At 34.4% G+C, this 27,065-nt stretch overlaps 2 protein-coding genes across 2 annotated transcripts; one reads left to right on the forward strand and one right to left on the reverse strand.

Annotated features, from left to right (window-relative positions):
* The first annotated feature begins 11,978 nt into the window (after positions 1 to 11,978).
* Positions 11,979 to 13,200, forward strand: LOC143604123 (protein LEAD-SENSITIVE 1-like). The gene is made up of 2 exons (XM_077080703.1): positions 11,979 to 12,212; positions 12,285 to 13,200. Exons 1-2 carry the CDS (start codon positions 12,122 to 12,124, stop codon positions 12,923 to 12,925), a joined length of 732 nt encoding a protein of 243 aa, XP_076936818.1. The 5' UTR covers positions 11,979 to 12,121; the 3' UTR covers positions 12,926 to 13,200.
* Positions 13,201 to 25,924: 12,724 nt separating this feature from the next.
* On the reverse strand, positions 25,925 to 26,740 carry LOC143603268 (protein LEAD-SENSITIVE 1-like). Its single transcript, XM_077080107.1, has 2 exons — positions 26,650 to 26,740; positions 25,925 to 26,569 (listed from the first exon to the last, which is right to left on the reverse strand). Exons 1-2 carry the CDS (start codon positions 26,738 to 26,740, stop codon positions 26,007 to 26,009), a joined length of 654 nt encoding a protein of 217 aa, XP_076936222.1. The 3' UTR covers positions 25,925 to 26,006.
* Positions 26,741 to 27,065: the final 325 nt, after the last annotated feature.

The raw sequence follows: 27,065 nt of genomic DNA on the forward strand, positions 1-27,065 counted from the left end.
ACACCATTATGTCTTTTTTCGTCATTGTGTCTTTTCTCACATCATTGTGTCTTTTCGTTTATCATTGTGTCTTTTTTCGCCATTGTGTATTTTCGCACACCATTGTGTCTTTTTATCTAATACATAAAACACAATGCTTAATACATGTTACACAATAACTTGAAACGTAAAACACAATGGTAAATACGTATAACACAATGCCTAAAACGTAAGACACAATGGTGAATACGTATAACACAATGACCTAAAACATAAGATACAATGGTGAATACGTATAACACAATGACTTGCAACGTAAAACACAATGGAAACAACATATTACACAATGACACAATGAACAACAAAAAAACACAATTAAAAAAGCCCATTAATTTTTTTATTTTTATATAACAATATGATACTCATATTAAAGATAAAAAAACGCTTATTATTATGGTGAATTTGTTTTTAAAAAATAATTTCATATGAAAAAATTATGGACATTTTAAAATGATGAGGGAATTGACATGTGTCTTGCATGTGGAGAGAGAAAGTCAACAAAGATGGGTTATTACCTTCATGCCCTTTTCATCAATTTTTGTTTATTAAATTAATCTCAGTCATTCAAATCTAAGATCAATTGACTAGATTTCTTCTCACCCTTCTCATTTTTGTTGTCCTTTGTATTTTAACTTTACCCTATATATATATATATATATATATATATATATATGAAAGCAATATGTGTATATAATGTTTTAACTTAATTACACAAACACTAAGTGGCTGTTTGTTTCCCACTTAATGGGATCATTCAGACCTAGAGATCTGATTCGGTCAGATGTAAAGACCATTCAGAGCGTTTGGCTCGTTTAAGAAGTACATCTGAATGATATTTTAAACCTCTGAATCGGTAAGCGATTGATTGGAGTTGAATGACATTCAGACCTATTTTACCCTTACTGCTGCCTTCCTCGTCCAAGTTCATGTAGAACTGCTTCATCCTCCCCCGATCTCACCTACTGCCGACCACAAGAAGCTCACCAACGCTGCTTCGCCGCCAATGTTAGATGTCGTCGTTGAACCATTATCGTTGAAGAGCCAGCAATTAAGGTGATTTTATTGTAATTTTGTTTATGCGATTCAATTTCTATGCCTTTCAATTTTGATTTTATGGTTCATAATCGAATTTGTTAAACGTTTGGTATTTTCCATTTTGGGGTTTAGGGTGCATAAATTGGTTTCATTTGGGTTGTAGGTTCCAATTTTGGTTTTCTACATAAACACGAAAAAAGCGTAGTCGAATTTTCAATTATAATAGGTTTGATTACTTTTTATGAGTTACTTTGGGACCTTCAATTGCATTTAATCAAGAAGAACACAAATCCGATGAACCTTGGACCAATAATCGGTCCCATCTTCAGCACCTACATAATAATACGAGTACATAGTCTATCCGCTCTGAACTTAGACTTCAGTTTGACCATTCACCCAATTGCTTGTACCCTGTACTAAATGGTTTTGCTTAGAAGGTGTTTGATTAAATGCTTGAAACAGATGTAGGTAACTCGATTTTTATATTTGGGGTAAGCCCTTTGGACCATCGTTATTGATATGTAAAATCCAATAATTTAATGTGGGTTAAAAAATGTTGTGTATATGCGTTGGAACATAGACATGAAGTCCTTAGCTCATGTGCACGTATATGATGAAGAAATTACTTCTTTTACTGTCCTTCAAAGTACCTTTTACATGCAACCGTTTCCCAAACTCATAAGGGTGCTTTTAAGATTGTAAAGATATAAGCTTTAAGGTTATAGTATTTATGTATGTCATCAATAGGTATGTTAGTGACACGTTTGGTAATGCTTCGGTTCTGAGTTTGACAATAACACAAATGAAATTTCGATATCCTTTTGCAGCATCTAACGGTGAGACATTTTTTACTACTTGCATCAGTGTCCCTCACTTTCACTCGATTTATATTATAAGATAGTAGTATGCAAGCGTTTTTGTACTATCCTTGACTTTTGAGCGGTCAACCTGATAGTTAATTCAATAGAGGTTCACCATGATGTTGTTATGTATAATCTGCATCAACCAACAGATGAAAGTAAAAGGTGATGCCAATATAATGTTCCCTTCTCAATGCTAATGAATGTTAAAAATCTCTCATATCTCACATCATGGGTGATTTTTCAATTCAGGGCTCTTATGATGTATTATAATGGAATTGCTACACTATTGTAATTCAAGATACATTGGAGGAACTTTGATTTACTCACTAAATTTGACAACAAAAAGGAGAGATGCATGTTGGGCTTGTCCCATTCGAAGCAAAATAGTTATGGGATACAACAATGGGCATCATAAAACTACTTACCTCTTTAATTACTTACCTCTTTAATTTGTAGTTGTGTGCTATTTGGCTAGTTATTATTTGTTTTGTTTTGTTTTGTAACATTCTATATTCATGTAACTGTGTGCTATTTGACTCATTGTGATATTAGATGAAGAATAGCATACCATAAATATAAAAATTGTGTTGTTTTGGTGTGCATTCTTTTTATTTCCGTGTCTCTTAAACGTCCAGGTCTTTTCGTTTCCTACATTGGACAATCATTGTTTGCGTGATGGAAGTTGGGCAATTTTGGGTCACAATAATAGTTACCTCTTTAATTTGTTTTTATAATTTATTTCTTCTAATGTGTTGTTTAATTTATTTGATCGTGATTGGTAGTTTGGTTCAACATAAATTGTTGGTTTGTTATTTTGCAATATGTATTTTGTTGGTAGTTTGGTTCAGTTTGGTTCTATTAGGTGGATTGCTTGTCAAACCACTTTTTTTGCTAATAGTTCAAAAGGGTAAAATAGTTATTTTACACAGTCATTCAGATGTCCAACCAAACAACACTTACTTGTTCAGCATTTATTCATTCAGATACTCTTAACCATTCAGATCTCTTACCGGTTCAGCACTTGCCAAACAACCCCTAACTTGGTTAAGTGGCAAAGGGGTATGACTTTCAACAAAAAAAGTTGTGGGTTCTAACCTCACCTAAGACATATTAACCGTATTTTTATAAAAACAAATGTGTTTTACACAACCAAATCATAAGGCCCAAAAAATTAAAGCTCATTTAAAATTTAAAAATTAAATTGTTTAAACCAAACAAGATACCTCTTTTATTAACGCCTAATAAAAATTTCGCCTTAGCCTAAAAGATTTTAACCGTTCTCGGGGCCGGGCCTTGCAGATACACAGACACATAGGTTACTATCACTACAATACATAAAAGAAAATAAAATTTAGTCATTACATGTACATTCTTAGCATATGAAAATCTATTTTGAAAGTGGTTATGAGTGAACGAGAGAGAAAATGTAATGATAAAGGTATAAAAAAATATTATTAAATTGAAAATGAGAGAGAAAAGTGTGTTTACTGTAATTTTGGATTTGAAGATATGGAATTGAATGTGAATGCTCCGAGAGCATTCCCAAATCCATTCTTCAAATAGGGTTCTTCATTTTTTAGATGGTTAAAAATGATTGTAAGATGAGGAAATAGAAAATGTTATTGTTCATGGTTAATTTTGCACACTGTTCACCTCTATAACTTTTTAATGTTTTTTGAAATTGGTTGTGAGTGAAGTAGAGAGAAAAGATAATGATAAAAGTATAAAAATATATATTATTTAACTGAAAATGAGTAAAAAATGTTGTTTTTAGTGTAATTGTAGAGTTGGAGATAAAGAATTGATTAAGGATGCTCTTAGAGCATTCTAAACTTATCTTCCATCCCCATCTATATAATTACACTAAAAAACACTATATTTTTTTTCATGTTCGATTAAATAATATTTTTTTTACATTTTTATCGTTACAATTTTCTCTCTCCTCTACTCACAACCAATTTAACAATATTGAAAAATAAATAGGAGCAAACTTTGTTTCCCAAAATTTACAAAAAAAATCACTATATTTTCTGTCTCCATCCTATAATTTACACTCACAACCACTCAAGACTCCACCCTATAATTTGCAAACCCCCTCATATAATTTTAGGAGATAGAAGTTGTTTCGGTTTAACTTTAAAACCGAATTTTGGGATCAAAGACAAAAATGCAAAATGGTCAAGATCATACATTAATCCAGGTCTTCGCAGAAACTGAAGGCAATGAAATCCAATGATGAAATTTTCCTACTCCGTTGTAAACGTACATATACCTTCAACAAAAAAATGTTGATAAATCTCATAAAACGTTCACATATAATCTCACAATAATAAGGCCCACCTGCTACGGGAGGGCAGAGGACGACAACGATGATGATGTGTAGAGGAGCAAAGCAACGACGGCGGTCATTGTGCTGTGGCGGTGCTTATTTCTTCTTCGATAGAAATAAATTGATGAGATCCATTGCAAGCACAAGAAGCTACACTGATCTCTGTTATTAAAAAGTAGGCCACGTTTAATAATACGTGGCTTAAAACACTAAACACATGTATACAATTGAGGGTTATACAACATGCTTAAATAACTGTACTCCAGTAGGGGCTAACTCTACCATCAAACTTAACTTAAGAATACAAAATGACAAGCTCCAAAGTATACTTTAGCTTTGGGTTTATGTTATAGTATAATGTGTGATAGCGATTCCAAATTTTAACATATTATCTATCAATAGACCCTAACTAATAAAATTCTAAAGTCGTTAGTCGCCGGTCACCAGAAAAATTGTTTTTGGCCGGAAAACGCAACCTACCATCACCACTTGAACACCATTGCTGACCGCCACTATCAACTAAGCACCACCATCACCACCAACCAACCACCACCATTTGAGCACCTTCGTTAACCACCACCACCACTGACACCCACCAACTTAACGTCCCCACCACCGACTCACTAGCAACCAGCCACCGCTACTTGAGCACCACCAACTAACCCCGATGGTGGTTTTAGGGTTTGACGACCGCAATAATTAAGACTTTTACTATAAAAATGTTCATAAATGTCCAATCAAAAAATACAAAGAGGTTTAAAATGAAAATGCTAAATTTTCGAATAAAAATGAGTTTTCTTGAGGAAAAACGTTTTTTTGAAAACTAAAGACATTAATATTCTTTAAGTTATGCTTCGTTGATAAAAACATGTTAAAAGGTGAAACATCTTAAAAAAGCATTTCGTTAGTTGAGATTTTTGCTTGCCAAATAGTCAATAATTTAATTATTTAAACTCATTTTCCTTTACAATATGCATGACCATTTAAGACTTTATCTTTTTCAAAGTTTAAAACATTATTATATATTATATTTTGCAAGTTAGGATTCAGAGTACTTTTTACGGTTCCTTTCAATTTTGTGCTATGTGTGTTGTTTTTGTTGCAGTGCATATTGTACATTTTCTTATTGTATTCATAGTGTTACACGTGTATTCATATACCCGGTTCTCTTGATATCATTGCTATCGTGTCTCTCATTCTTGGCTTCTCCCTCTTCATAGTTCATACACATGCATCAACCGCCGTTCCTTTTGTTTTTATTCGATGGTGTCATGTTTCGTAGAGAGAGAGAAACAGTTGTTGCCCTGCGTTGCCGGCGGCGGCGGTGGACGGAAATTGTGTTCGTTTCTTATGTGCTTCATCTACAACAGTTACAGATGCATGTGGTTATGATGTTGCGATTGGTGATAAACTCATAGGTTCACTATTTCTTTTGAACCGGCTGGATTGTTGGTTTCTAACTGTGATGGTTTTATACCTGAGTTCTTTGCACAAATTTCCTTCGAGTTTTAGAGATAAATAAAAAGGATTGCTTCGCCGTTGCCGGTGGCTCCGGCCGTCTGGCGACGACAGAACTACAACGTCCAGTGCCTTCATGGAGGCTGCAAAACCTCTGATGGTTTTCTAAGTCTGTTTTGACCTTAGATTCTATGCACATAAGGTGTTCGATGAAATGCATGTCTTTCCGTTTGGGTTTTAGAAAGGCTATGATGCTTTTTTTTTTTTGAATGTTCAAGCTTTCCTCCTACTATTTACATTATACCGCCAATTCCAGGAATCGAACCCTGGACCTCTCACCCAAAGGCCAAAGCCTTTACCATCCCACCAAAGTGGTGATGGCTATGATGCTTATCTGACCCTCTATTGTGGACATCTGTGACCTTAGGTACGGAGCACATGAACTGTTCCGTGTTCGGTGTAATATTTTGACTTTGAAGTTTACTTACAGTTTACCTTTGTTCTGATGACTAAGACTGATTGTGCTACACCTTTTGGGTTTACGTGAGGCGATGATGATGATGACAGATTCTTGGCGTGGCAGTTGTGGTGCTCGGAAACAAGCAACCAGAAATGAATTTCATTTGAGCCAAATTACACAATTTGTTAAGTCATTGCATTTTCCCAAATAATTTTGAATTCAAAAAACCAAGCTATGGTTTGAATTAGTGTACATTGTAAAAAATCTTTGTGGCAAATTTACTAGATCTATGTGATTCTTAAATTTGCTTTGTTAAACTGTTGAAGAACCAGCTATTGTTTTTATTTCCTATTAACTCTTATGGAGCTTTGTTATTTGGTATGTGTATGTTATGTTACTATCGGTTTCGGTTTCGGTTTCTACCATATTTGCTTCTGACTTTGTTTTCATGAAAAAGGTTAATAAGATAGGAAGGTGAGGGTATACACTATTTTTGTTGTTTTTTTCTTAATGTAATGACTTAAATTTTTGTGTCTGTATCTGAAGAGGTAGGTCCCAGCAGAGCCCAGTTGGACCCGTAAGACTCACCTTGAATAGGGACGTCTGCGCAGAAACCAACTGGATCCGCAGGACCAACCATGCTCAGAGACGTGACGTCCTTACGCGCAGTACGCAAGCTGTTCCCGCAGGAAATGCCTCCCGATGGTGAAGGACTCCGCCTGTTCCCGCAGCTTCGGATACAAGCCATCAGGGAAGGCCACCCGCGCAGCAAGGCTACACGCACAAGGCACTTAGCTCTCAATCACTCAGTGTCACCTGAAGGAATGAGCAAAGCCGGGAACAATCCCGCACAAGGGCGGGAGGGGGAATACTCCCGCCCAAATAAGCCAGTCCGTACGATACGGGAAGATCTTCTGTACTGTACCTGACGAGGTATGGGCAAAAGATCTGACTAAAGATACGACAACTTATTGACAACAGTATGGCGAGCAGCATGCTCCTGTACTGTATGTCACTATTAGCCGCTGCCTACTCACCAACTAGTGCCATACCACGTGCATAGCCGGCAGTTGGTGGAAAAGAAATAGTACACAGCAGGCCTGGTCACTATCAGCCGCTGCCTACCCACCAACTACCAGCAGGGCACGTGCGTAGGCCACTGTTGGTGGAACAGGAATACTGTTGCAGCCGGCCACACCTCCTTGGAAACCTACCATCGGCTATAAATACCACAAATGGTATGACCATCTGATCTTATCTTGTATCATCATATTATACCTGATATCTGCTCTAGCAATCTCTTAATATACATTTATATTTAAAGAACAATCTAGTCTGATTCTCACGCCGGAGGGTGGTCACAAGGAGGAACCCCCCCCCCCTTCTCAGTGACAAGCTCACGGTGTCTGTTTTGCAGGTTATCAGAAGAACCATCTTCTCTGGGTCTAACCCCTTGTGGGAAACATCTATCTAACCCCCATGTTTCTTCATTGGCGCCATCCGTGGGACTCAACGCTCCTGACTTGCGAGGAGGTTACAGACCTACCCGCATCATACCCAAAGACCAAGCAGGAAACTCGGGAATTTCTGCAAGTGACAAGGACTTCCGCGGGAGGAATCCCCATGGAAAACCTTAAAAAACCCTTTTCAAAACCCTTTGCTTAAGTCCAAAAGTTCACCTCACTTTATTAAACACTCATGAGAAGAACATTGGACTGGGGGGACTTGAAGAGGTAGGTCCCAGCAGAGCCCAGTTGGACCCGCAAGACTCACCTTGAATAGGGACGTCTGCGCAGAAACCAACTGGATCCGCAGGACCAACCATGCTCAGAGACGTGACGTCCTTACGCGCAGTACGCAAGCTGTTCCCGCAGGAAATGCCTCCCGATGGTGAAGGACTCCGCTTGTTCCCGCAGCTTCGGATACAAGCCATCAGGGAAGGCCACCCGCGCAGCAAGGCTACACGCACAAGGCACTTAGCTCTCAATCACTCAGTGTCACCTGAAGGAATGAGCAAAGCCGGGAACAATCCCGCACAAGGGCGGGAGGGGGAATACTCCCGCCCAAATAAGCCAGTCCGTACGATACGGGAAGATCTTCTGTACTGTACCTGACGAGGTATGGGCAAAAGATCTGACTAAAGATACGACAGCTTATTGACAACAGTATGGCGAGCAGCATGCTCCTGTACTGTATGTCACTATTAGCCGCTGCCTACTCACCAACTACTGCCATACCACGTGCATAGCCGGCAGTTGGTGGAAAAGGAATAGTACACAGCAGGCCTGGTCACTATCAGCCGCTGCCTACCCACCAACTACCAGCAGGGCACGTGCGTAGGCCACTGTTGGTGGAACAGGAATACTGTTGCAGCCGGCCACACCTCCTTGGAAACCTACCATCGGCTATAAATACCACAAATGGTATGACCATCTGATCTTATCTTGTATCATCATATTATACCTGATATCTGCTCTAGCAATCTCTTAATATACATTTATATTTAAAGAGCAATCTAGTCTGATTCTCACGCCGGAGGGTGGTCACAAGGAGGAACCCCCCCCCCTTCTCAGTGACAAGCTCACGGTGTCTGTTTTGCAGGTTATCAGAAGAACCATCTTCTCTGGGTCTAACCCCTCGTGGGAAACATATATCTAACCCCCAGGTTATCCGTAATCTGCCCGGGATAGGTTAGTGTTTCTTCAGTATCTAATTGGATATTAGGACCTGGGAGATTTTCATGTTGAAGTGGTCATTTCTGTTTTACCCTCGTGTTGTCACTTTGAATAATTTATTTTTTGGTGGTTGCTTTTAATTATTTTGTTTTGGTTTGGTGTAGTTTACTGTTGCTGTGAGCATGGCTGCATGGGTAACCCATCACAAACATAGATATTGGTGGTGTTCTTCAAACAATGCATTTTATACTTTGAAGTTGACTTTCTTTACCAATGTTTAGTAGTCGTAAACGAATGCCATGAAATTTGGTTTACTGATGCGAATTTTGTATATCTCAAAACGAATTCTGTATATCTCAATACAAATATGTTAGCTTATGTCTGCAAAATCCTCATCCCGGCAGTTTTAGCCTTTGTTGACCATATCACCACCCCGACATGACGCGTGGGTGAGTAGTGGGAAAACTATTTGCAACATTATTTGGACACCGAAGCATTCATGGAGTGCAGTTGTAGATTCGCTCAAAAGCATATTTGTGATATTTTAGTGTTTTACGTAACATACAATTGTGTCTAAAATTGCATCTCTTTTCAAACTTTACTAGACCCGCCGCATTGCGGCGGGTCTAATAACTAGTTATTTAATTATTTTTCAAATTTTTTTAAATCACTATAATTGCCATGTTGACTAAATAAATATTAGAATAACCATAGAATTTGTTATATTACTAACCAGTTTTTATCCCCCGTATTACGGAGGTTGTTTTATATTATTTTTTTTAATATTTATTTATTTTTTGACTTTTATTTTTTTACTGTATATACTTATGGTTCGATGATAAATTATTTAACAAAAAAATGATATTTTATAACCTGGTTTAAAATTTATATGGGTTTGATGAGACCCAAGACCCGTTTATTTTTTTTACTATATAATCGGTTTTTTAATAATAAATTATATATATCTTTTTTTAAATAAATCATATATTAATTTTTAGTATATCCCTACTTTATAGGATTTTTATATCAAATATTTGGTGAGATTAGTTTTTATTTTAATGAGATATTATAACCCGTTTAAGAAATATCTGGGTTTGATAAGACTCATACCCGTGAATTGGGGTCAAATGTATGAGAAACCTCCATTTAAAAATCAAACAAATCTGATGACTCCAAAAAAAGGGAACGACCATATCACGACACGTATGGTTTTTATGTTTTCGTTTATATATATTATATATCATAGATTAAGCAGTGATTGACATATCCCCTTTTAAGTATGAGACAAAAAATGGCACATGATAGTGATACGTTTTTTTTAAAGACGTAAAGGTGAATGGTTGGCGTTGGAGATAAATAGTTGGGATAAGGTAGATATATGTTTTACAATCAAATAATCATGAGTTTTAGCCTCATTTAAGATAAAGGTGAAACTTGACAAAAAAGAAAAAAAAATAAATAAATAAAAATTGGTTCTTCAAGAAAAAAAATAATTGGGACATGAGTAGAAAGTCAAAGAAATTTATTTTATATTATATTAATTCACAACATGTTTCTGCATAAACTGTTATACCTCTTGCATATTTTATTGTACATTTTCTATGCAGTTAAGGCTTTACACGTGTTAAGGTAAATGGCAGGTGGAGTAGAGATGTTACAGGTGTTTTAGGTAAATGACAGCTATTTCTTCTCTTTTATCAGATGATACGAAGGCTTCCACCATATTTAATCAACCTCCAAAAAGGGCTACCATGTATGTGTTGTTAATATTTACTGAACCACCATTCTTTACTATCTTATTCCCTCTCTATCTTCACTACTGAATCATCGGATGACCTACCAATTTCCATCTTCCTTTATCGTCGTCTTTAACCGTACACCCACCTGCTGTTGCCGGGTTCCATTTTCTAAACCCTAGGTGGCGGTGGTGTGATGGTGACGGTGTTTTGTGACGCCAGGGAGGTTTCGCGACCGTGGCGGTTGCATTTCCGGTCGTCGTTTTTGGTGGTGCATCGTTGTGGGATGCGGTTTCCGGCGGTCCGACAAATGGCTATTTCCGGCCGTCTATGGCAATCACGGTGGTGTGACCGATTCGGCCATTTCTGTGGTGTTGCTGATCCGTTTCATTATCAAACGCAAATCTGCTTTGAAAAGTGTGTACAATCAAATTAGCATAACATTACAATTGATCTAAGCAAGTGGTTTTCACCTCTTCAGAGAATTGGTACTTGATCTTTAGGAGACGGGTTCTTTGTAAGGTTTATGGTGTTCATTGATTTTTCTTTTTTCTTCAAATTCCATTTGTGGAAGTAGTGTGGATTGAAGATCTGATTGTTTTTTTTTTTTTATTTTATTAAACTTAATGCCTTATGATGTTTGTTATGGACTGCTTGAGCATTAAAAGATGCTAACATATTGATAATAAGTAAGGTCAATTCAGTTTGTTTATTCAGGTTACTGTCTGCAAGAGTATTTTGGTTAAATTTAATTTTGTTGAAACCGGTGTTGCTTTGACGAGAATAGGCTATGACGATGGTTCAATATTTGGCAAGGCAACTAATGTTGCTTTTCAAATTGTGGTTTTCCGTTATGCTTTTATATTGCACTGTAAAGGTTGTGAGATAGGAATTTTTACAGTTGTTTTATTCTCAAATTGCAGTACAATTTAAATTTTATATATAGTATTATAATATGTGTTATTTAATTATTTTTATCATAGTTATATAGAGTTATTTATACCTTAAGCAAAACGTATTTGATATTTAATATAAGTATACTAGGCTTGATTCGTCTTCGAAGCTAGCTAGCGTAGTCTTATGGCATATGAAGCTAAGTCTCATTCATTAAAGGGCTTATTTCAAGACTCGACGACTTGAGCCCTTGTATCTCGGCTCAATTCAAGGTTTTAGAGTCGTTCACTAGTAGCTCAACTTGTTTAAATCCCTGGGGTTTTCTATTAGAACCCAAGGCCGCCCTAAATTTTGTTGCAAAGATAAGCTTCACGTGGTAGCTAGTTAGTGGTCTCGACAACTATATATCATCCAACTTGATCCATCAAGTGACTCCAAATATTTTGCATGTATTGGCCTAATTATTGGATGTTTGGATGCACCTACCCTTCTCATTCCACATACGTAGTTTAAGTTGACTCATAAACCAAAAGACTGAACATTCAAAAGTCCATGAAGGCACTTTCATCTCTTTTTCCTCTATATATGCATATAAATACAACCTTGAGCAATTTTAATTAACACATGAGCAGATGGATCTCTTATCCCAGAAAATCGAAAGATCCGAGCTCGAACAAGGAGATCATATATATAGTTGGAGGAAACTAGGATACACACACCATGGTTAGTTCCCTGATTCAATTATACATTAATTTAACATATAACCTAATTTGCTAAAAGTATATATGTGTGCAGGCATCTATATCGGACAAGGCAAAATTATTCATTTTGTGAGACCTAAAAATAAGGCTGGGGGTGGGGGTGATATGTTAGCAAACTTTAAAAGATTGACAACAAGTAGTTCCGGTGATGGTGAAAAAACACACTGTTCGACTTCGTTTTGTAAGTTGGAGAAAGTGGCCGAAAGCGGAGTAAAATTGTCTTGCATAGATTGCTTCCTTAAAAAGGGGTCATTATGCCGGTTTAAATATCAAGTAAGCCGCGAGTTTCTTCTAGCAAAAATGGTTGCTGGAACATGCACTACTGCGGAATCTGATCCGCCAGAAGAAGTCATACATAGGGCTACTTATTTGTATGAAAACGGGTATGTAAAGTATCATCAGATGGATAATAACTGTGAAGATTTTGCACTTTACTGTAAAACTGGTCTATGGAGCACTGATAAAGGGTATCAAGGGAGGAGTAGTCAAGCAAATGTGTTTCATTCAACAAGCAAGGATAAGAAACATAAAGAATGGGGGGAGAGTATCCATCGATACGCAACTGCGATTCCAAGAACATTCTCGAAGAGAGAGGATAAAGACTTGGGTATTCGAAAGGATGTTGTGAAGGTACCCGTTGAGCAGTTATCGTCCTTTTGTGCTTCTCTAAAGTAATAATGAATAAACAGCGTACGTGCAAACCTCGACTGTTTCACAAATAGTTTGGAATGTGTTTTTAAAATGTGATTCAAATGCTAACCTTGTGCACATCAAGATTTGATCAAGTCATTTGCTTTTTGAAATAGAGCCGATTTAGCCAAGTCTTGAAGAGCCCGGGAGTCTAGCTTTTGGATAGTTTGTTAGTCTATCGTTTGCCTATTTAAGGGCTTTCTCATTTCATTTAATGTATGCAATTTTATTCAGTTAATCAAGAAGAATCAATTGACTCATTTTATGTTTTGTGTTTCTTTCATGAGTTATTACTTATTACTGTGTTATATATACAATTGTACCGACAGTTTTGGTATCAGAGCAAGAGAAGTGATCCGCAAGAAGCAAGAATACCGTACTATGGTCGAACCTACCAATCATCTACTTATTGCTCCAAAGCCGATCCATGTATTTAAGGGTGAAGGGTATGACCGATATGAAGTATCAATTTGAAAACATTCTCCGATCTCATCTTTAAATTAAAAACCATATCACCGCTCATACGTACTAGTTCGGATTTTCCATCCCATTGAACCCAAAACTCAATCTTAATCGCATCACTCCTACAAGATGAAACCATTAATTAAGAAAAAGCGAACACTTTGTAACTAAAACATTACCATGAGTTAAACAGCCATACAGTTTAATTATTAAGATTCGCTGACAAGAAACATGGTTTTAAAAACCACAAAGGGCATCGCTATTATAAATGGGTACAACGACATCCAAAATCGAAGAGGTATTATTAAACATGTAGGCGTAAAATAGGAAATTAAACGAAGGATCCAAACTCAAATAATAAGCCTATTATGTGAAGTTAAGCCAAATATGTTGGAGTTTAAATGCAATTAAGTCAAAGTTGTATCGATGTTTTGGCCTAACAACTTGTGTCTTCTTCTTCTTCTTCTTCTTCTTCTTCTTCCCTTCTCTAATCAGTTGCATTATTGTCAGCATATGTGAAACAACCAGCACCCTTCGCCTGACCATCAGCCAACATAATGTTTTCTTCATCGGACCAGTTGAACACATAAAGGTAATTTCAGTTTGCTTAATTTTTCTTCATAGTAATTTTTTTCTGCTGGACCAAATGCATGTTGTCGACGACCTTTGTTTTAATCTCTGATCAATTTATGTAGTTGTCTGTAGTGGCTGTATGTTTTTGGTTTTTATTTTATGTTGTTGCACGTCAAGTGTATGATGAAATGTCTGTTGCCATTTTACATGTTCATTGCTTATTTGTTGCATGTTACGTGTTCTGTTGATTGTTTGTGTTATAGAGGGATGGCAATTACTCAGGCCACATAACGGATTACCCAAAAATGTCCCGTTTATACATGTTCATTGCTTATTTGTTGCATGAGGTGTTCAATTATTGTTTGCGTTATATAGGAATGACAACGAGTCGGGTTTGTCTCGAGTTTACACAATCCCGAACTCACGCCTAATTTTCCGAAAATGTCCTGTTATCTCGGTTTCTTATTGGGATTTTTTAAAACATCTAAATTACTATAGATTATGAAGTAATGGCTATACTTCAAATTACAACACATATATTTGTGTTATGCAAACATTAAGCATATGATCGATTGTCATTGACAAAACAAAATGCAATTATTATTTATTAAAAAATAACTTGGCTGGCATCATGCCATTAATTCCTTTATCCGCACTACATGTTAAACCACACTACTATTTACTTGGAATATGATCATTTATATCTTTTGTAAATGCAGATTTGAACTTTCATGCTTTTATCAAAAATATCATTGTATTTCATAACTACTAGAATAAAACTACATTACCAACATAGCTTACCATATGACTGTTATATATGATATCACATATGTTAAATCACACCGTTGCTGTTCTTTTGTTACAACTAAGCATGTTATTTTTCCTTAAGTGGGCTAATCTTTGTGACTATGATCATCTTGGTAGCAATGATCGATTCCGTTCTCTTAGTTTTAGATCGAGTCACCTGTAGATAACCTTTTGAGAGATCAAAATGGTAGCTTGAATTATATAAGAACATGATATGAACATAGGCTATAAATTAAATCCAATCATTCAATCAGAGCATCATTCAAAAATTGATTCAGATTATAATATTTGATGCTTAATTTGAACATATGTTGCTTCATAAATATTTTAACATATGCTGCTTCATAATGAACAAACACAGTCTCATGTGTGTCGTTGAAGATGGTTGATTTCTATGTGATATCATACTATCATGATATACAAACTCCATAAAAATGAAAATTCTTTTTTTTCAAGCTACTTACACTATTAATTGCTGTAATTTGTTGATTCAAATAAAGTAAATAGAAAAGCACAACGCAACAATATATTTACCTTTTTCATTCTGTTTACCATGTCAGGCTGTGTATTAATGGTTGATTGTGCCATGGTAGCAACCATTTAACTTTAATTTTGGATGTTTTACGAATTTTTCATTCAAGTTTTCTTTATAATGTTTGACTGCTTAACCTTTTTTTTAAGGATCAGCTATTGTCGGATCAGTTGTTGTCAAGCATTCTGGCTGCTGGTGGTTATAGTAGAAGAGGATTTACCACGTTATCAAGTATGTATTCTGTATTCCTTTTTTGTTTATAATTAGGTAGTGATATTCTAGACTAAATAAAGTACTTCTACTAACAACTCCTTTAAAACGCGTTTCAAAACCAACGACAAACACATGTCAATCAACTTCATCGGCTCCAACAAATCTACCGCCCCCAACACCTGACTCAAAATACAAAAGACCATCACAACAAACAACAGGTACTCAATTACACATGTAGTTTAAAACTGTTGTTAGCTAATTGTTTCTATAGAGTATTATGACTTTGGAAATAGTACTTTATTAATAGTTGCTATGACACATGTCACTATCCTGGATTACTAACTAAATTTTGGTCACAGGTTCGGGCGAAAAGAAGCAAAATATGCATTGATGAAAACAATAGTAGTTTGCTATGTAAACCCTGGTGGACCTTTGATGAAGAACATAGGTGTACTAAAACTTTGTCACATGCAGTAATAATATCAACTTTTTGACTATTTGCTCAAATATTTTTACATATGCGAAATGCTATCCGCTATTCAACCTTGCATGGATCAACGCCGCCGCAAAGCGGCGGGTTAAAAACCTAGTTATATATATATAATAAAGGTTTATTGGATTTTAATAATCTCTATTGATTGGTATTGGTCAATAAAAATTCATATTTATCTTATCACCATTGGCGGTCCCAAATTTCAAAAAATTGCCCCCCAATAGTCCCCTGTTAGAAAGGACTTAACGGCGTTATACTTTTTTTTTTCAGAATTTCAAATTAACTTTTTAGGGCTTTTGATCGAAAGGGGAATGCGAATCAATTTTTGTAAAACTTAACTCGAAACGGTGATCCAAACGACTTTATTTTTGCTTCAATTTGTGTGTTTGAACTTCCAATTAACAAAATTAAGTCGTTTGGATCACCGTTTCGAGTTAAGTTTTACATCAATAGATTCGTATTCTCCTTCCGATCAAAAGCCCTAAAAACTTAGTTTGAAATTCGGGAAAAAGTATAACGTCGTTAAATCATTTATAACGGAGGACATGACCAACTTTTTGAAATGTGGAACCACCACTAGCGATAAAATGAATATGAATTATTATCGACCAATATTAGGCAATAGAGATTATTAAAATATAATAAACCTATAATAAATAGAAATTGTTTTTATTATACCAACCAAGAAGGATTCTGGTGTGGTGGTAATATCTTGCTGCTTTTTTGTGTAACACCATTGTTAGATTCCCTTTCGATTCCCATCTGGTACATAAATGCGAATAAAAGTCCAAATATTTTCTTAGTATATTTAGTTTTCTAGTATTTTTATGAATAGTTTATTTTATTCAGAATAAAGATTAGCACAACAATTGTTTCTTTTTATATAACATTTCAAGTATTTTGTTTTGGTATTCAAATATTCTTCGATAAATTTACATATGTTACGTCTTTCAACATCTTACATCTAGGTTGGTTTCTTTTAAAAAAACAAATATTATCATGTACTAGTTCATGTAACATTGTCTAAAACAAGTTAAACTATTTTGGTTTTTATATTTAACTTATTTAATTAATTGCGTAGAAGGATGAATATTGAAATCTTTGAAAGTGATGGTTGGGTGTATTTCCTGTATTTTAACATATTAAAATCTTAGTTTTATTGAGTTTTAAGTGTTAACAGTAAATGATGATTATTGAGGCTAGATATACGAGCTTGCATTTACGTTTCAGAATGAGTGGAAGTGACATCACGCGTTTCAAGGCCTATATGAGTCAAATGGGAAAATTCTTTGCCTAGGAGCCCGTCGTGCTACGCGACGGGTTGGACCACACTCTCTTGTGCTACACGAGGGAGCCATAAGAATAAACTCGACTCTTTTGTCCTTCATGCTACGCGAAGGACGTAAATTCTAAGCTTCGCGCCACGCGAAGATGCTCAAGGACGGGAAAATAAACCTAATTGTTATTAAACCAAATTTCAACCGTCATTTGACCTATCTTTAATTCTAGAGACCATTGACGACCTAGGAGGTGATTTCACACCATCTCAGAGTTCCCGATTTGTTGATTCATCCATGTTTTGATCCATTTAACACATAATCGAGTATGTTTATCATGTAGAGGCAAAACTAAACCATTTGTGACCATTTTAAGTGTAGGATTTGTGTTTAAACTGAATGAATATGTGTTTTCAATCTTTTGTTAGATCGAAGTGTGATTATTTTTATGATTAATTGATCTTTATGTTTGTTTTGATGCGCACGGGCTCGGACACGGGCTCAGGCAATGGGCGCAATGTGGCGCTTTGATGACGCACTTTGCACTTGATCCTTTGCGCTAAGCGAACGGACAAGAAACTGATTCTTCACGCTACGCGAAGGACAAAACACAGAACCCAAGAAAGTACGCCTTCGCGCTACGCGAAGAACTAGCCCAGATTGATTCGCGCTACGCGAAATGCCCATTCAACCATGATCTCAATGATAAGCCTAATTTATTCGATAGTAGCGTGAACAAAATTCTCAAAAAATTAACATGCATTTCGAGGCAAAAGTCATTGTGTGAGAAAGAAGAGAGGTCATGGTGGAAAAAGTAGCCATAACGGTACGTGAACGCTCGCGCATTGATGATACTCTGACCAATCCATGGATCTAGCATACGGTCTTCTTTCTCGACTTAGCTTAGCTAAATTGATTTTTCTTTAATTATATTTTTTTCTAAATTGATGATCACATTAGTGTTATTTTTTAAAATATTGCTAAATGTGCGGTATGTCGATACTTAAAAGTTTTTTTGAAATGTGTTTGGAACCACCTCCAATATTCGGATGAACCTTTATAGACGGAATGTCAAACGTAAATAGTGATTTTAACTCTTTATGCCTAACTCATCTAAAGTAAAAGATATTTTCCCATTTTATATTCCGAATTCTCATCACCTGATGCAATAAATGAGACCATATATATACATATATACATATATATAGGGGTGAGATCTAGAGAGAACTCATCTTAAAGAGAGAACTAGTAAAGAATTATTTTTAACTATTTTAAAAAAAACTTATTTTGTGATTTTTTTTCTTTCCTCAATCTAATAAGATGATATTGATACTAAAAAAAAAAACTTGTTGGTGTAGTAATGTAGTGCATATGTGCACTAATGCATATTGCATATATACAATAGTGTTTTATTGCATATAATACAACACAATTGCATTATCCAATACACACTATTGAATATATGCAAATACGACACTAATAATTGTATGCAAAACACATTATCGCATATATGTAAATACAAGACTAATGCACATATGCACTATATCCATTTTTTTTTAATATTTGTATATAATATAACACTATTGCAAATAAACAATACAAACAACTATATATATGCTATTCAACACTATATCAAATATCAAAATGCACACTATTGCACATATGCATTATAAAAAAAGTCGGTGTATTGCATATATGCATTACTCGTTAATTTTTTTTATTTATTTTTTTGTTTTTTTTTAATTTTTTTTGTGGTGAAGAATAACAACATATAAGAATTATGAAAGAAAAAAAATTAAATTTTTTTTAATTAAATTAAAAATATTTCATTATTAGTTCTCTAGTTCTCTCCATAAAATGAAGTTCTCTCATGATCCTCTCCCTATATATATATATATGATTAGGATTATATGAGACTATTTTGAGATTGAGAACTTTGAGAAACATTTTAGACCACAAAAAACACTCTTCTTACCAAAAAATAATAAAAAAATTATAAAACAAAAAAAAACTCGAAAATAAAAAATGTAAAAAAACTAAAAAATTTTAACTTTTCATCCCGGTTTTATAAAAAAATAAAAAAAATTGAAAAAAATATCGGTTTACCAAAATTATACACATATGTATAATATTTATTTTTTAAATTTTATACACGTTTTTTATACACATATGTACAATTTAAGGTAAATGATAATGTACATATATGTACATTACGTAGCTTGAGATTAAATGAAATTATACACATGTGTATAATACGAAGTTGTTTTTTTTTCATGACACCGGAATGCAATATAAGAATTTTGGTTTTTTTACTCTCTTAAAATTTTTGTTTATTTTCGTTTTATGATTTTTTTAAAGGTATTTTTGGTGGCTCAAAATGGTTCTCAAAGTTCTCAATTTTCAAAGGGTTCTCTCTCTATATATATATATGGGTGGGTTAACGTACAATAACGGCTTATCGTACATTAGGTATGCAACTTTCCAGAGCGTTAGAATAAAAAACGCGCGGTGACAATTTTGTAAATAACCCAACAGTAGTTCGCGATCAAAATTCGTTGATTACAAATCGAGCCTGATCCAAATTCGGAACTCGTCACTCAATCTAATCCAATTCCTAAACTCTAATCACAACTTAAAGTATGAAATCTCTGCAGCCAAAAACCAAATCAAAATCGAACGACGTTGAACATCAAGAAATCTTCAAAATTGATCAAAAAATGATGATTTATATAATCGAATTGATGTGTAGAAGCATTTAGATTTATCAGTCTATTATGGAATTGCATAAATAATGCACTCAATCGAGCTCTGATTAGGGTTCAAAATATTACGTTTAAACGTCCTGAAACAAAACTGAAGACCTTTAAACGTTCTGACCAGATGTACTTTCAAACAAATAATCAAAGTATGCTCGAAAGTCCTAACTATATAAAAGTTTGCTAGGAAACATCATATTCAAACATAAACAAATATCAAATCTTGCTTGGAAAGTTAAATTTCAAGTAAAATTATGAACTCTACCCGAAAAATGTTAAATACTTTAAAACATGCTCGAAATTGATAAACTTAGACACAAACATGCTTATGTAAAAAAGCATATCTTTAAACGTTCTAATACATTTAAGTTTGTTCAATACAAAAACTTTAAAAGTTCTAACTAAAAACTTTAAACTTTCTGAAACAAAACTGAATATCTTTAAACGTTTTGACCAAAAAAGAACATCTTTAAACGTTCTAATACATTCAAAGAAGATCTGGGTGTTAAAAAAGTGAACATCTTTAAACATTTTAATACGTTCAAAGAAGTTCAGGTTATTAAAAAAAGTTTAGAAGCTCTGATAAAGTTTAGAAGTTCTAAGAAGTTCTGGGTGTTCAAAAAAGTTTAGAAGTTCTGATAAAGTTTAGAAGTTCTAAGAAGTTCTGGGTGTTCAGAACTTCTAAAACTAACAAAACAAATAAAATCAAACACCTGTAAACATGAAATTGAACACTGAAATCACTTCATATAATCTCATAATAATCAAACAATCGTCAATCGACCGTTAATTTGATCATTGATTCGATAATATGAACAAAATATGGAGCGTCTGCAACTAGGTTTCTGCAAAACACAAAATTGATTAATTGAAACTTCAAATTGATAATTAATTGGACCAATTTCAAAGTTTAATTGATCAATTAGTTCAACAATTTCAATTTCAATTGGGCAATTGTATCAACTGACATGTGAGCAACGATTGATGGTTGTGTCGGAAGAAGATGGTGGTCGCGAAGGTGGATGGTGGACGGAATCGTTGAACGGCGATGGTGAAGGTGGACGGAATCAACGGGATAGGAGGTTGACGGAGGCCGGCTCGTGTAATGGTGATTTTAGGATTAGGATGGTTATTGAAGATGGACGTTCCAGAATGTCGCGTACCTATTGTACGATAAAGGATTTTCGTATTCTATCCTTTATCTATATATATATATATATATAACATATTCTTTAAAATAACCAAATCAAATCTTATACTCTTAGCTGGGGTCGAGTTATTGTTGCAATAAAAATTTATGAGTAATTAAATTTTCAAAATTCCACATATGAAATTTGGTGTCAAAATTGCGCATTTTATTAATGCCATTTGAAATTTCGAAATGGAAACTGCCAACCAAACTTACCTCGACCTGGTCCGTAACATATAAAATTTTCTTTGATTCAAGATTGAAAATCCAAGGATAGAAAACAATTGTTCTGATCCCGTCCAACCAAAGCATTATATATGACCCGCAACCAAAGATTTAATTTTATCAATTTGTTTAAATCAAATTCCAACTTGATTAATTCACTCGAGCCTCCAAAATCTGTGTCCACATGCCCGGGTTTGAAAGCTTAGTTGAAATAAAAGACCACGACCGCAAACTTGTATTGAAACAAACAGACCCAAAGAAACCAATGAATTATTGTAAACGTAATTTGGATGGTAGGAAATCGAAACGTGCCTTCCATATATAAAATTCGTTTACTTGCTTGACTTTGAATGTTCAATCCTTTTGTTTATTAGTCAACTTATATGTGATGTCAGTACTTTTTTGAACTTTCGTTAACAAAACCACTATTTTTTTAATAGTTCACTCCTTTAAATCAACAGTTAATTGATAATTTATTTTATATATGTAAATCAATATATTAAGTTATACCCTATATATATATAGGGTGAGTATCTAAAAGATTTTTTTAAAGTTGAAAACTTTTTAAAACCATTTTAAATCACAAAAAGCCTCTTCAAAAAAAAAAAAAACTAAAAGAATTATAATACGAAAATATAAAAAAGGTAAAAAAGTCAAAAATTTTTATTTTTCGTCCCGATTTCATAAAAAAAATACTAATTATACAAACATATATATTTTTATTTAATCTCCATTTACATAATGTATACATATGTACATTATAACTTTTCTTAATTTTACATATGTGTATAAATAATAATATGTATAAAATTAAAATAATAAGTATTATACATATATGTATAATTTTGCTAAACCGATATATTTTTTTATTTTTTTTATGAAACCTGGATGAAATAATTTTTTTTGGTTTTTTTTTATTTTCGCGTTTTTTCGTTTTATAAAAGTTTTTATTTTTCTTAAAATGAGTTTATTTGTGGTCCAAAAAGTTAACGTACAAATGAAATTAACGTGCTAACTGTGAGAATCAAGTAGCGTAATTATGTACTTATATCATAGCGTAATTACATAATACTCTACTTGATTCTCACAATTAGCACGCTAATTTTATTTGTATTTAATTCAAACCATATATATATATATATATATAGGTATATATATATATATATATATATATATATATATATATATATATATATATATAGGTATTGCATCATTTCAGAAGTTTTTTTATATCAAGAAGTGCGAGAAGTGAATGTGTAACTCCATTAATGCCTAATTTCACTCCCTTTCTTATTGTGTAGGTGCGTATGTACGTGTGTAGGTACGTATTTTTGTATATGTATATGTATGTGTGTAGGTTTGAATGTGGCTCGGTACGTTTTTATGTGTGTAAGTAGGTTTGAATGTATGTAGGTAGGTTTGAATGTGTGTAGTTAAGACATAAATACAACAAACCTACATATATGTAGGTAACATCATAAGAAAGAGAGTGAAATTAGGGATTAATGGAGTTACACATTCACTTCTCGCACTTCTCGCTATAATATCACTTCTCGCAAGATCCATCCTATATATATATATATATATATATATATATATATATAGGAGGGATATTTTGAAAACTTGATGAGTTGTAAGAACTTTAAGAACTCAATTTTGGACCACACATTTAATTAAATGAGTTAAATATGTGGCTGAGATTAGATTTAATTAAAAAATGAATCATGAGAGAGAATAAAGATTTTTGTTGATTACACAAGTTTAAACTTTAGTTATACATGTGTAAAAAGTCGATTCGGTGTGTAAAAAATTACGGTAATTTTTTGTACATTACTTACACTTACGTATTACACATGTGTAAAAAAATTCAAAAAAAAAGTTGTTATATTGAGTTATTTTGAGTTCTTAAAACTCAAAACGATTCTAAAAAAATCAATCATATATATATATATATATTAGAAAATGCCTTTACTACTAAGGAACTAGAGAAAACAAAATACGACCAATTACAAGAGACTCAAAATCATGAGCAAGACCACAAGATAATTAGAAAACATGAAAAATAACTAGAGTCAAAATAAGCTATACTAGAAAATTATATGTTTCCAAATTTGATAAAAATGTTATTATGTCTTATGTGTTGTATAATTTGACTTTTGGATTATGATAAGAGAAATGTTCATATGATAATAAGTGGGAAGATGATCCCCTAAAACGTATGTTTGCTTATAATAAGAGAAACATGTTAACATGATACATGAAAAACTATTTAACAGGTTTGATTTTGAGATTAGCAAACCGACACACACACACACACACATAACTAGTTGGATGGATGTGTGATACGAAGGGGTGCGCGCTTAACCTGACATCAAACACTTAATCAGTTTCGGTTCATGTGTCACCTGATGATGGCATGCACGTAACCCGAAATTGGATGCGTAATCAGAAATTAAGGGGTGATTATTGAACGTAATTTCCGATTCGTATTAGGGAGATCATTCAAATTTAGCAAAGCTTGCATCTCCTTGATTTTAATCCGCGTGAGAGCAATTAAAAACCGTATCTTCTCGAATCATGCTTCGTCATAGTCAATCCCGGGTTGTTGCATGCATCCTTGAACAAACTTTGGATCTCAAAGCTGTTGGTTTTGAAGACGTGGTGGGATGTTTAAAAACATACGAGGAACAGATTCGGGAAGAAGACATGCATTCTGAAACCCAAGGTAAGCTTATGTTTCAAAGTGTCCAAGCTCATCACATCGATAACATTAAACCTATGAGAGGTTTCGGGTTTTGCCCTTATGCTCACGGTTTTCCCGGTTCATGACGTTTTCTTGATAATCACGGTTTTGACTCGACCCGAGACCACCTCGTCCTTGCCCTCCTCCACATCCACGGCCTCCACAAGTGGACTCACGATCATTGTACCACCTGCTAGTACATGTGTAACTGAAGATTGAGCACGCGTAACCGACACCGGAATGCACGTTACCAGCATTAAATATACGCTCCTGGTGCAGAGCGCTGGGATGAACGCTTACCAATGTTGGGTTACGCGCATTGCGTGGCGCTGGACACACGTATATCGCCCCCGGTAGATGTAAACAATGTCATCGGCCCCTATACATTTAAACTAACACGTTTTAGCAGAATCCCATTCCAACTCGACACAGTTCTAACCTGACCCCTTTTGACTCAAACCCATACCGATCCGAATCAAATTTAACCATTTTTTGTAGCCACTCGTTTCGACCCTAATCCGGTCTTACACATGACCCAAGCTCGACTAACTGTTGTCAGTCTTAACGGGTAAGCGCGTAATATGTTAATTTTTTTAAAATTAAAGAAGTATAACGATACCATACTCAAATTAAAGATAATTAAATGCTCGTTTTTATGGTGTATTTGTTTTAAAAAATATTAACGTACGAAAAAGTTATGGTCGTTAAAAAGTCGTAGGGTGGTTGGTTTTGAATAAGGGGTAAATGTGTAACTTTCTGTAAGTTAGACAAATGTTGGATGACCAAACTTATAATTATTTTTTTTAAGAAAGTGCTCTAAAGATAATAGGAATATTGGATTTTAATAATCTCTATTATATGGTATTGGCCGATAATAATCCCTATTCATTTTATCGCCACTCACGGTCCCAATTTCAAAAAAGTTGGCATTCAATGGTCCCCGTTAAATATGACTTAACGGCGTTATAGTTTTTTCTAAATTTCAAACCAATGTTTTAGGGCTTTTGATCGTTAGGAGGATATGATTCGATTGGTGTAAAACTTAGTTCGAAACAGTGCTTCAAAATGACGAAGCAATGCTTCGGGCGTTTGAACTTACAATTAACCAAAATCAAGTCGTTTAGATAATTATTTGGAGCTAAGTTTATATAATTTGACTCGTATCTTCCTTCCAATTAATAGCCCTAAAAAGTTAGCTTGAAATTCGGAAAAAGGGTATAACGCCGTTAAGTCCTTTTTAACGGGGAACCATTGGGGGCCAGCATTTTTTAATTTGGGACCGCCAGTGGCAATAAAATGAATAAGGATTATTATCGACCAATACTGTTCAATATGGATTATTAAAATCCAATATTCCAAGATAATATTGCCCATAAAATTTCATAATTTTATACATTAGGTATTGTATATTTTGCATAAAGTTTTGTACCTTTTAAAATTTAAAGAATACATGTAGTGATATAGATATCCTGTCCCCTGACAACATGCCTCAACTTAAACTCGAACATACTATGAAATCAGTTTCCCCTATCCTGTATATAAATCTTTTAAAATTTAAGTACGTGATTCTTTAATATTTAGTTGAATAGAGGGACGATCTGTTTACCTGAATAACTTGTATATAAACTCGCTAGGCGTCAAATGCGACAAATGGGACTTTTATTTGATTCATTATTGATCTAAGACATTCATATATTGTACACACATAGCATTGAAATCAGATACTCGACTTAATTCATCACACACATACATAACTATATTAAAAGTAACCAAACCACTAATGGCATGCTTAATTATCACAAAGACAGACTGAGACGAAAAGAAGACAACTCCTCCACAGCCACTTTCACAACATCCTTGCGAAGGCCCAAATCTTTATTCTCTCTTTTCGTCGAATGAACCATATTTGCTTGGCTGCTCCTCCCTTGGTAGCCAATATCCTTGCTCCATAGACCTGTTTTACAATAAAGTGCAAAATCTTCACAATTGTTGTTAATCAAATCATACTCTATATATCCATTTTCAAGCAGATAAGTGGCCGTATGTATGACTTCTTCCGGTGGATCGGATCTTGCGGTGGTGCATGTTCCGCCTCTAAGTTTGGCAACAAGGAACTCGCGACTTGCTTCGTATTTGAATCGGTATAGTGAACCTTTTTTAATGAAGCATTCTATGCAAGTCACCCTTACACCATTACCAGCTACTTTTTCCAACCCACAATCCGACGTTGCGCATGGAGTTTTTTCCTTTTTTCGGCCGCCACTTGAGATCCAGCTCTTAGAAGCAGTTGAAAAATGAAGAATTCCATCTGCTTTTGGGTTCACCATATGAATAAGTTTGCCTTCACCAACGAAAATTCCTTCACATATGCTAGTTTCTTAGTTACAAATTAAAAATTACTGTAATAACCAACCACAAATGTATAACTAAAATGCTTACCATGGTGAGTGTACATGCTCTTCCTCCAAGTATAAACATGGTCTCCTTTCTGGAGTTCAGATGGTTTCACCTTCTGACTAAACAGCTCCATTTGTATAATTAAGTTGCTCACAATGAGATCTGTATGCAACTATGCATGTGCATATATAGAGAGAAATTGAGTTGACTTGGACCGACTTAAATTTGTAACAAGTTTAGAATGGGTCAAATCTTAATTTGTTTTTGCCTTTTTTTTTTCAAACTTATTAAAAAACTTTAGAGCATTGAAATTTCTTTTCATTGTAATGTACCATTACATTTTATTTTATTTATAACTTATTTTTGAACAAGTTGATAGGGATATAGAACCAAAGAAACAACTCACCCACATGCAATAATAATATGGCATTCAATCTACCACCAACCCATCTACCTCA

The sequence above is a fragment of the Bidens hawaiensis genome, unplaced genomic scaffold, assembly GCF_021521415.1.
Source record: "Bidens hawaiensis isolate Kalapana, Puna unplaced genomic scaffold, B.hawaiensis_p1.1 tig00001961_1, whole genome shotgun sequence".
Classification (NCBI taxonomy): Eukaryota; Viridiplantae; Streptophyta; class Magnoliopsida; order Asterales; family Asteraceae; genus Bidens; species Bidens hawaiensis.